General features: G+C 43.0%; 1 protein-coding gene across 1 annotated transcript in view; it reads right to left on the bottom strand.

Annotated features, from left to right (window-relative positions):
• Nucleotides 1-2,691: 2,691 nt before the first annotated feature.
• The window catches only part of LOC107187664 (regulating synaptic membrane exocytosis protein 2), a 73,467-nt gene continuing 63,964 nt past the window's right edge, over nucleotides 2,692-12,194 (bottom strand). The window contains exons 21-25 of the mRNA XM_015575807.1: nucleotides 12,151-12,193; nucleotides 7,519-7,729; nucleotides 3,727-3,941; nucleotides 3,138-3,277; nucleotides 2,692-2,898 (exon numbers count right to left, since the gene is read on the bottom strand). Of these exons, the coding sequence (XP_015431293.1) occupies nucleotides 2,692-2,898; nucleotides 3,138-3,277; nucleotides 3,727-3,941; nucleotides 7,519-7,729; nucleotides 12,151-12,193 (816 nt within the window). The remainder of the gene's footprint in view (nucleotides 2,899-3,137; nucleotides 3,278-3,726; nucleotides 3,942-7,518; nucleotides 7,730-12,150; nucleotide 12,194) is intronic.

The following is a 12,194-nucleotide window of genomic DNA, read 5'->3' as shown; positions in this document are numbered from 1 at the left end:
CAATACGTATCGCGAATTCATATATATATATATATAATTGTTATAGTATTTACAATAAATAATATACGCTCTGACGAAAATTGTGATATTCCCTGGGCTAAAAACTTCCGTGAGTTCGTCCGGCGGAGAGTTTCGTTCGGTTTTCCAATGACCAATTGTCGATATTAATGTATAATCGTTCATTTGGGTGTAAGCCCGCACCAATTTCAGTGTCCTTAATGTTATGTACAAATACATTAAATACTCTGTTCGCGCGCCAGCAAACACAGAGTATTATTTAAAATATTCCGTGTGGTACGGTCCGTGATGATGAGTCACTTATACATCGCGTCGGGACGCGTGTACAATTTTACACCACTGCTCACTTCGGTTTGCTCGTTTTCGTTTCACCCGACAATCGAACACCGTGTCACCGTACGGCAGGCCTTTCTCACCGCACACCACGTTGGAGTTCGCGTCGATCTCGCGTCGACTGCCTCTGTATTGGTTTCACTGGAAAGGGAACAGAAGGTGTACAGGTCAGTCGATCGTTCGTTGATCCACCGAACAAATATACAGAGAGATAGAGAAATAAGATACATTATACATAAGAGAAACAATCAGAAATTGAACCAGACCTGGTCAGTATTTCATTCCAGTAGACACATTAAACGGACCTTTGGTATTTCGTGTTTCTAAACAATATTACTGTCCAGGTCTGCACGGTAACTACAGGTAGGAACCAGGGTTGCCGGAGAATTCCCTACCGGTAGGGGCCAAGGTGATATCAGATAGAGCTAATATAACTTGTGCACGCCATGCTGATACAGTAAATCATCGATGAGAGTTCGAAGGCTCTCTGGCACTGAATGTTCGGACGTCATTCCATCACTGAACGCTCAACTGGCCCAAAGAGGGACCCTCCCGTAGTGGTGGGGATAACGTCTGAACACTCCGTGCCGAGAAGCCTTCGAATATTCACTGTACTACTACTAATGAGTACCCTCTTTACTATCACCCCACTATTTTTTTTCTACGCGGCCATGTTTTCCCTACTTCTGGCAACGCTGGTAGGAACACTGGTATTGCGGTCTTAGGAGTGATATATCTAAGTGTTTTCAGAGTCTGTGGATCACCGTTGCTGTGACGGATCGTGTAACACCGAGAAGTAGCTTGAACAAAAGGACAAAACTCCCGAGTACACGGCAGAGAGACTTACCTTCCTCCCCGTTTCCTCTAAAACAAAAATGGGTGTCTACCGTGTCAAATCGAGGAGGTATTGCAACAGCCTTCTGCACGTAATCGGTTGGAGAGATTATATTATAAGGGTGTTATAGCAAAAGAAGTGCGTTGCTGTGCAAACTCTGGGATCGACAGGGTGACACAGAAACACACGCGCGCAACGAAGCAACACTAGGGGTTCTGCCTACACGAGTAACAAGAAACAAAATAGGAAACACCGAGATCACGAAAACGACATCGACGGGGTTAGAAAGGCAGAATATGATCGGGAAAAAAACACACGAAGATTATTGGCAACAGAATCATAGACATATAGAGGTCAAAAGAAAGAGATACACAGATGACGCGACCCCGAAGTTTCGACATTTTCTTTCGATCGACGAGATTTTGGTCCTTTCGCGTTTGAGGATCGTCACTTCGGGGCCGAGCGGGTATAAGAGTTTGAACACCACCGAGAAAGAGATTCAGCAAGGCAAAGAGGACAATCTGAATGTTAAAAAAACACAGACAAAATGGGGAAACATATTTCGGTAGATCTCACGCGGATAATTCTGTTGAAGTAGCTTCATCCCGAATGTTTTCGAGGATCCATTAACGACTGGACTGTGAACTCTATAGCGCAGAAACTTCATCACGGTGATAGGTGTAATGAAGTATAACGAGAGTATTACTTTTGTTTTTGATGACCATGTAATAATTATCCGCGTGAAATCGTCACACGAGTCAAATAATCTTAGGAACGATGCCTAGATCACAGTGCGTACCTAAAGCTATCTGTGGCGCTCCGGGAACACGGCCGCTATGTCTATATCTAGTCTACATACAGACTAGTGGGCTCGCATCTGATATGCCGTACATGATATGTGATGTGCTTAGCGGTGTTTCTAGAAAGACATGTCCTCTCTGTCGTACGACCTTTCACACTTTTCCCATTCTCGCGGTCACCTTGCAAATAAAACACACTTTTGCTTGTGTCGCTCGGTCCAACAGCGCGCAATCGCATTTGCCCAATTTTTTGCCACGCCGCGACGAGATCTCTCGCGCCATCAACGATTCGTTCACGAGGGTCGAGCAACGGATCATCCGATTAATAACCGTGGTTCAGAGAGGGGACGGTGATCGGTAAATCGGTCCGTTTCACGAATTCGAAGTGTCACCGACATCGTTTAATCAGGGGCAATGGAACATGGACGAACCCCCAGAAAATTTCTTGATCGTTAAGACACTTACGTTCAAGTCTTGTGAAATAAATTCAATCCGTATCATTTTTAATACACGACAGAGCGATTATAGGGATCCCCGTTGAATCGAAAAACATATTGAACGGATAAACGCGATCAAAATTGAACACGATTCGTTCCTTAACTTCTTGTTTTTCTTTTTTGTATTTTTTTTTTTCATTAGAATATCCGAAAGAAAAATATATCAACCACGTCTCACGTGAAGTACAGTATACTTGGGGACATTCGCTTAGATTTTAAGGGACTCTAGGGACGTGGCCGAGGATCGACGGGACAAAGCTAAGGATGGAGGTCCACTGACCAGGGATATGTTGCCAAACAGCTTGTACCACCCGAACACCATCTCATTCAGGTTCAGTTCGTCCAACACGATCTGCGCAATGCCCATGAACACTTTTTTCCCCTCTAATCGGCCGTAATCACCCCATACTGTCACCTGGAATCAAAATAAAGAACAAAAAACTGAAACTAAATATGGTTTAAGTAATCCAATTTATTTAGATTGATTTTTCCTAGTGGCTCTATTGATTACTTTAATAAAATCCTTACATAGAGCACTAAGAACCGTTTAAGTTAATGTTTAATAAAAAATTCTCTGTTACGATTGATTCCTTACTGTATAATATATTGCTATAACTGTTTCTATTTTTATTTAATTTTTCCTAAACACGTTACCTGCAGTATACAACCCCGACAGTTTTCCCTGAAGGTCAGGGACTGCTGGTAGAATGGGTCCAACGTCTTCCGGGCCGTCGTCGTTTTCGCTTTCGCGATGCACTTCTTCCCGTTGACCAGATAAACTTTCACGTAGGAGGCTATATTCACGGTATCGTATGATTAGTGTATAGTTCGAGTATTTATGATTCGTTCAACAATACGAGTCAGTAAAAATACATGAAAACATTTGCGTGCTGAACCCAGCCATTGACTGGGAACTGTCCCTGCCCCACCTAAAATGGTCATCACCTCCCTTTGTTTATAATTACTGACTCGACAAGTTGGACAAGGTATACAGTAAATCCTCGATGACTGTTCGAAGGTTCCACGGCACTGAACATTAAATATTTCATAAAGTAATAGCTATATGTGGCTGAAACAAATATAATTGGCTTCAGAATTCCAAGCTCTATCATTGCACTGAACCTAAATAAAAAGTCAGCGTTACACCAGGGGATTTCTCCTTGTCAATGCCAAGGAGTCTTCGAACACTCATCCAGAATTTACTGTAGTTCTCCCATGAACGATGGGAAGATGTAACACGTACCTGGAATCGCTTTGCTGCCCTGTTTCGGTTTCAGATCTTTGGCACGTATCACTTCCACCTCGAGGTAGCCCTCCTTCTGCGTCAGTGACAGCTGAATCTCGCCCAAACACCGAGCACCGAGTGCCTGTCTACCGACCCATTGCCCTGGCCCTAGATCTTCGATGAAGTCTCGTAGCTGGCCGGTTTCACCTGCCATTCGCAGACTGGGAGACCAACTGCAGTTCCCAAAATCACACACACACAGACACACCACGTTTAATGTTAAACGACAACCATTACGAGACTGGGGAAGTGGGGGCGGGAAACGGAGGGGTGGGTTTAGAGAACGAAAATGAAACTGGGGTAAGTTTGGACTAGAACGTAAATTCTGGGGTGTATAATCTCGGAAGAGTTTTCTTTTTTTTTTTTTTTTTATCGACGAACTACTTTTGCGTCATTTAACAGACTCTCTACGGAATCGTGGTTTTTCTGGACTTTGGTTCTCTTCGCGAGACCAATGGAAAACAGAGGGCGGGGAAATCGTTAAATAAATGTTTCGTTCCGCAGGAGCGAGGGACATATTCTCGCAAGCCTTCGACGAAAGTGCGGAAATAGAGAACACTCCTCATTCAGTTTTTTTTTTTTTTTTTTTTTTTAGACAAGAAGAACTCACGCTGCAAGTGTGTCGGTGTGGCGAGTAAATATATATATATATATATATATATACATATTTATATATATATATATATACATATGTATTTACCCTAGTGTACAGTAGAAAAGTTGTAAGGTTGGAGACACAGCAGGCGGTCGGTGCATGCAGATCATTCTATGCGTAAGTACCATGTCAAGTACGGTCTTCAACGATAATCAATTTTCCCACAGGTATTTCGTGAGTATAAAATAGTATCAGTAGGTTGTCTTGGTATCTTGATTATCGTTGAGACGTCTAACTGTATTCTATGTACGCATGCTTCATCGTTAAATAATTAAATACAGAGTAAATATATATAAATATATCGGTTCTCACTTACGTTCTTTGGTTAACTTTCCACCGGGTATTCTTCGTCGGTACTTTAAAAAGTATCATTGTATCTGCCGACGGTTTTTGCGACTTAATTACCGACTAAATTAAACGGGAAATAGTAATAGCTGCCTAGGGATCGACATATTCCCTCAACAGCATCCCCTTCGTAATTTACACAAAATAAAATTTGCGATTCACGTACGAGGGATCGTTGGAACACTTGTTCCGGATCCGGAATAGAGTCTACATCCGTCTCGAGTCGATCAAATTTCTCTCACGCGTCTAACAACAACCCAGGCGCGCTCACACACACGTTAAATTACCCGAGGAATTTGATCGATTTCGAGGCACGCTCATCGACGTCAACAGGCACCAGGTTACTCGTTTTATCTACCTACGGTGTTTTTCATCACGTACACTGCGGCACGGATTGTCGAGAGTCACAACAGTGTGCGACGATAAGTCTTTTGTATCTTTTTTTTTTTTTGTCCGGAGCATGGTGGATCTATAAATATAAACGGCTTTATAACCAAGATTAGGTACACATGGTTACACACTTAAGAGTAAAAAAAAAAACGAAGAAGAAGGGACCTGGATAGTAGAATCGGCTCAGTCACCACCCCTATAGTGTACGCCCCCTTTACCACGTGGATAAGAAGAATGATTTGCAATGAGAATAACACATATATAATATATATACACAGAGACAGAGAGAGAGAGAGAGCGAGAGACAGAGAGAGAGAGAGAGAGAGAGAGAGAGAGAGAGAGAGAGAGAGAGAGAGAGTGTGTGTGTGTTTCTGTGTGTATGCGTGTAATTTGTGAGATACATAGAACGGTGCTCCGATATAATATCGCACAGTCATTTTAGCACAAGCAGTAAGCCAAGACGGACGATAACACCGACGAATGGACAGCAGCAACCCGCAAAACATCGAGATTAACATCGAACAGAAAGTTTGTATTATTCATTATATATACAAATAAAAGAGAATAATCGATAAAGAAAGAGTCGAGAGAAACAAAACAAAAAAAAGAAGATAGAACGATGCGGCATGGGACATATATATATATATACTGTCTTGTGTGTTTTCTTTTTTTTATTGCAGCGATTCGATAAACGGTACGAAGATGAAATGATACAACGGGGGAGATATTCGTAAAAAGGAGCTGAAACAATCCAATGGGAATACAAAAAGAGGGAGCGAGGGTGGGATGGGAGGGAAAGCGTGAATGAGCAAGACAATGTACATTAATGCATACACATCGACCCAATCACACGTTGAAAGACAAAACGATCCAAGTTTTACGTTCACGGTTACTCCTGTGCATAAACGGTAAAAATTTCTCACGTAGATCGAACGGGGGGAACGAAGGAATAGAATGGAGATAGAAAGACTGGAAGAGAGATAGAGGGAGATATAGAGCTGGAACGAAAAGAGAAGTTTATAGCAGGGTTAGCCCATTTCTCCAAATTAAATGTTCAACTGTGAACTTTCAGCGTGGCGGTTACAGCCGCGGAACATTTAAATCCCTCCCGGCTAGTATATTATCCACTTTGTCAGGAATAATTAATTAACTGTCAGCCCCTTCCCGCCATCCTCTTGTCCTGATATTTTATCCAACACGATGTATCTTGATTGTGTACTAAAATAAAGTGTATCGGAAAACAAGGTTCAACGCGTCCTTTGAACGTCGCACGACATATTTCCCATTTTAAATAACAAGAGTACACGGGTTTCGTTCGATTCAATTATACAAAATAAAAACTAAGAAAAAAAATAGAAGAGAAAATTACTCGAGAGTTGTGCATGTACTTTGCCTACTCACTTGTACCTGAGTGATTCATAATTATAGACACACTCATTGAATCGCCGAATCAGTAAACTGTGATCTCCTGACATCACCACAATATCTACCCCTTCGGAGTTGCAAACTCTGCTACCGCTAGGGGAAAAAGCAGCGTAGAGGAAGGGCCTACTACCACCTGGTCCCAGAAATTACTGAAATTTCTGACAAATTAACAGTCGGTTTAAGATTTATTTGAGTAGGTACTTGAAATAAATTTATCGATGAAGGCACTTCCCCTACACCGCTTTTTCCCCTAGTGGAAGTCAAGTTTGCTCCCTTCGATGTACATTACTTGTTCCTTCTGTATCGCAAATGTTTTGAAAATGATTCTGATATTTACGAATCAATATTTACGAATCACCCTAGGTACACATGTTGGTCTGTCGCGATGATCGTGATGTTCGAAATACTTGACAAGTGGGGTGATCAAACATATTAACCAAACATGTTTCCGAGTACAGTAACTTCTCGATGAGTGTGGAAGGCTCCTCGGAAGATTTTCCCTTGTTTAGCACACTGATAGAGCTTGGAATTCCGAAGCCAGTGATATTTGTTTCAGTCGCATACATTACATTAGTGCATAATGCAGTGCCCAGGAACCTTCGAACACTCATCGCGAGTTTGCTATACTTTTCAGATCGATCGTTTGGAAATCAAAAGTGAAACAAGAGAACCGACACAAGAAACCTCCACTTCCTACGAATAACCTTGCTGAAAGAGTACAGTGTACTTTTGAGAAGAAGATACAGAGAGCCAGACTTGAGAGAGAGAGAGAGAGAGAGAGAGAGAGAGAGAGAGAGAGAGAGAGAGAGAGAGAGAAACAGACAGAAAGTTTATATAGAATAGATACAGAAAAAAATAGGAAAGTGTTGGAAGAAACAGCAAGGAGTCCCGCAAGTTCCGGTTCGCAGAATCGTTCGTTGGAGGCCACTACTTACGAGCTTCCTTCGGAACTAGAGATCGAGTTGAGACTCCCGGCTGTGTCACTGGCCGCCGATCCCGACTGTTTTTCGGGTTCAAAGCGTTGATAGGGCAGTATCTCTTCGGATCGTTGTATGCTGCTCGGCGTGCTGTTGCGCTTCCGGCTCGATATAACGGCGCGTGGCTCCGCGTTACCACTTCCGGCGAAGATCCCGCCAATACCGCACTCTGCGTTTCAAACCAAACAAGAAACAACCGCTAAACTGATAATCTTTTTCAATAGGGGATCCTCTCGCAACCACGGTCTGCCGCGGCCCTTTTATTTTTTCTCTTTCATCCAGCTCTCCGGGTGGCCTGCGTGCCCCGTCTCTCTTTCGACTAAACACGACTCTCTCTTTCTCTCTCGCACGCATACAATCTTTCATTCTCCCACTCGGTCACACTATCTCACGATTATCCAAGAGAATTAATTTCTTCAGACGTTCATCATTTCTTTCTTTCAGCCTCTTTCCTTTCTTCCCTCTTTCTCTCGTGTCCGAGAAGCTTCAATGTGATCCTCTCTGGAGGATCGATCGACGGAAAGAGGCTCCTCGAGGACACACACGTACACCTGGACAATGAGACTTCGACACTATGATGATGATGATCGTAGATGATGATCGCAGGCAAGAGGTTAGAGAGTGTGCTTCTGATAAACCAGTATAATAGGTAGCACGTGGAACAGACTTGTGTGAAACACGCGACGATTCGTTGGTATCGGAGGGTAGGGTAAGAATTATTCAGAAGCAGAAGGGACACCTGTAAAAGAAGCTTTTGATTTCTGTTCAGTTTTTTCCGAACTTAATTACTCGATATTCGTGACCTATATAGGTTTTTTCTACCATTGCACCTGTAAACAAAGCAAGCTGAACCCAAGTAACGGTCCTTTAAAACGAATTTTTTCGTATATTTGGTTCCGTTATCGGTCATCTGTCGCGCGAGTGACCGTCTGTCGTGTTGTCTCGTGTATGTGTATATACACAGAGAGAACTCTTGGAATCATATACGTCCGTACGGGAGGAGGGGAACTGGGGGTTTGTCGTGTACATCCATGTTTAAGTAAAGCAATTTCGGTAAACATTCCAGACAGGTGAGAACTTACGTACCGTACGTATACACGCGAACGGGGACGCACACTCGTTCGACCCGGTCTCGGTACGTAAGGAGAGTGTCTACAAGACAGAATGTACAGGACAACAGTGTCTGCTACATTTAACGGATTTGTTTGCTTTTGGTTATAACTATAATTTAAAAAAAAAACTAAATATATCGAGATATGCACGGATAGAAGTATGTATATGTATATATATATATATATGCGTATATAAGAACATTGCAACGCTTGAAGACATCGATAAAACAAAAAAGCCGTAACGAGGGGGGAAGGGGGGAAGGAGGATGGTAGAGGTTAGTGTTTTACAAACACTCGCCCGCCTGTAAGCACGTATCAAACAGCTGCCTCTAAGATAATTAAATTAATAACGCAACCGGGTGGCCAACTTACCTACCGTCCAAACCAGAGTGTCCATCGACCAAAATCAGCGAACTTACTGGCAACAAGTTGTCCACCCGGTTCTCGTCTAGATCGTAAAAGCTGATTACAACAGAAACAGACAGACACCGCGCGACGTAATTATTGCCAGCGTAACAGATCCGCGCCGAACACTATTCTACAAGTCACGAAACAAAAAAAAAGGATACACAGCCCCGACACGAACAAACGTACTTGCGTAACTAATACGGTAAGATTCGTGAGCCGCAGTATTTGCAAGGAACGATATATACGCGGGAGAACTGGTCCAACGATCTGGTACAGCCCCCAGTTCAGACGAAACAGTTTTTTCGTTCGCGTATAAATAACCGAATCTTTTCTGTGAACGATTATAACCCATTATAATAACCAGACTGCGGAATTTATGCATTTATAGTCCATACAATGCAACGGGAGGAAAAACTTTCATTAGATGTAATGAGTTTTTATTTTCAACTCCATTAGATACTTAACCCCTTAACGCCCACGCCCTTAAATCGTTATTTCAAAATTATGGGACTGGTATAAATGTTGTATCTTGTTATTTTAAAGTTGAAAATATCTATACCAGACTAAAAAAAAAATTTCTTATAAAATGTAAATTTCTTTATAAAATGTAATTTTGCATAAAGATCCGCAGTCTAATAATAACCGAGAAATCATGAAAAACCTATTCCCGTTCGTCTTGCCAAACTGCAAATAGCAGAATGGAGAACCAATCAAAGGAAGTAAGCATATCACACGTGTGAGTTGGACGTTTCGTCTGAACTGGGTGTGTTACAGTTTCTTTCACGCGGTACTCGAAGATCAGAATCGTTCGTTCACGACTTGATGAGAACAAACAGCGTTTTCATCAAGGTATTTTGCCCCATACAGCTCAGGAAACTCGTGCAAACGTTCCTCTAAAAAAAAATATCACGCATCGCTACTATACGTAGAAACAGTCTCTACGGTTCTAGCGCAACGGGTGACGAGCCGAGAATCGTCTCGTGACTATATATATATATATACTTTGAAAACCGCGTGCAGCCTAGCAAAGGTGTACTTCCTAGATCTATAGCTTCTAGAATATACTAAATTGGAGTAACACATTCCCGACGATAGTCACGAGCGTCCTCTCGCTAGGTCCCCCACTCTAAAGCACAACTTTCTTCTAAAAGAGTAATGTGCCGTGTGTCTCGTTGTTGTTGTTGTTATTGTTGTTGTTGTTGTTGTAATATCGTAAGTGTCTTTCCGGGCCGATCACGCCGCCCCCCCGGTTCTTCTTGCCGTGACTTGTGAATCTCTCTCTTTCTGGAAACTTGTACTCACATTTACGCCGAAGGCTTGAATTCGCCGCGGGCGGACATTTTCCTTCGACGCATCCTCTCGACGATGACAATACACAACACAGTCGAGAGCAGAGTCGCGATTACGGTTTACTAGGAACAACCCGCGCGCCCTGGAAATTTTCGGGGCGCACAGAAGACACCTTCTCTTGGGGAAAAATAAAGTTCTTAGAACCGCCGATTAATTAATTTACTAACCCCGAACGGGGGGACACAACAGTCGAAGTGCATAAGGGGGTATAATCATGACATTTTCGAATAGACGAGATTCACGCGACGATGTCGATATCGCTCCCGCGGTAACGAAGGGATTTGGTAGTGAAATCAAAAGAGAGGGGCATGGGTAGAGGAGGGGAAATGTGGTAAATAGGGGGGTGTTTATATCTGCAGGGTGTTCGGACCTGTCCCCGTCGCCGCTACCCTCGCCGTCGCTGCTCGCGGAACTCGGTTGACGTCCGCTCCTCCCGCTGGCTGTGTCCTCCGGCAAGACCTCCTCGCTTCTATGAACTGTAAAGGAGGACTTGCCCTTCTTCCCGAATCCTAGCCGCCGTTTTCGTCCTTCGTCGCCCACACATGTACCACCAACAGACGCACGTGGTATGTTATGTTTTTTGTTGCGTGACGTGACACCGGTATTTTTTGTTCGTTGTGTGATCATTTTGTGGCGGTGTGGTGGCAGTAGAAGTAGAAGTAGCGGTGATCAGGTAGACAGTAGATGTGTTGTATTCGCAGCGCAGAGTAGATGTAATTTGCAGTGTTGTAATTGTGTGTGTATGTTTTTTTTTTTTCGCATATTCACACATACGAGATATACACGTATGAGTGTATATGTACACACGTGTGTTGTTCATCGTTCGACAGCAGAAGTATAGGTGTGTGTGTGTGTACGTTTTGTTTTTTTTTTTTTTTTTTTTTTTTTTTTTTTTTTTTTTAAGTTAATAGTGGTGATCGTTCCAGCGATCGATCGGGAGATGATCCGCGCCGAGTGTTGTCCCGTGACACGATCGCGCGAGCAACGATTATTGCCCGCCACCGATGAGAGAATCGTGCAGGTGGGTGCAGATCGATGACGTGAATGGTGGTCCCCAGCGTCGAGAGATGGTTGGTTGGTAGAAGTAAAGTGTGAATGTGTTCATGTCGAAGAGAGGCGGACAGAGATGAGGAGGGATGGCGGAGAAAACAAGAATACGATTAGAAATGTACATACTATCCCGTTTACTGGGTGTTTTGTTTTTCTTTTTTTTTTTTTCTTATTAATCTTTTTGCTATATTCCACGGTGTGCTCTTGGTATCGTTTCGCAAAGCGTTGCTTCGCGATTGACCACCGAAGAATCCTACATCTAATTGTTCAATGATGCCATCTACTTGGGTATACTTGTTGTGAGACTTTCAATGGACTACGATAGACGGGATGATTCGTATAACGAGAGCACACCGCGAAAGTACTAACGCTAAATGGCACTAAACTAACGCTATGCTAGTTCTCCGGGGACTATCGATATATAGTATATATTACAAAGAGACTGGACTAAAAACTCTGATGTAAAAGAAAAAGACAGAGAGATAGGTAACTCTAGAGATAATCGCCCAGGGAATCGTAATGACACGAGTAAGGTGGAAGGATTCGGTTCGGCCTTCAGTGGCCAGGCCGAAACGAGTCACTGAAATTTACCCGGAACAGATAACAATGCACGGCACGCAACGTCTAAACGTGAAGTTAGAAGAAAACAGTTAGTGTGACGATGTGTTACCTGTGGCGGACAGCTGACTGGTGCTGTTACTCTTCTTCCCAAGA

Source organism: Dufourea novaeangliae, unplaced genomic scaffold (assembly GCF_001272555.1).
Source record: "Dufourea novaeangliae isolate 0120121106 unplaced genomic scaffold, ASM127255v1 scaffold101, whole genome shotgun sequence".
NCBI lineage: Eukaryota > Metazoa > Arthropoda > Insecta > Hymenoptera > Halictidae > Dufourea > Dufourea novaeangliae.
The sequence above is the reverse complement of the archived record's forward strand: the minus strand, read 5'-3'. Positions and strand labels throughout refer to the sequence as shown.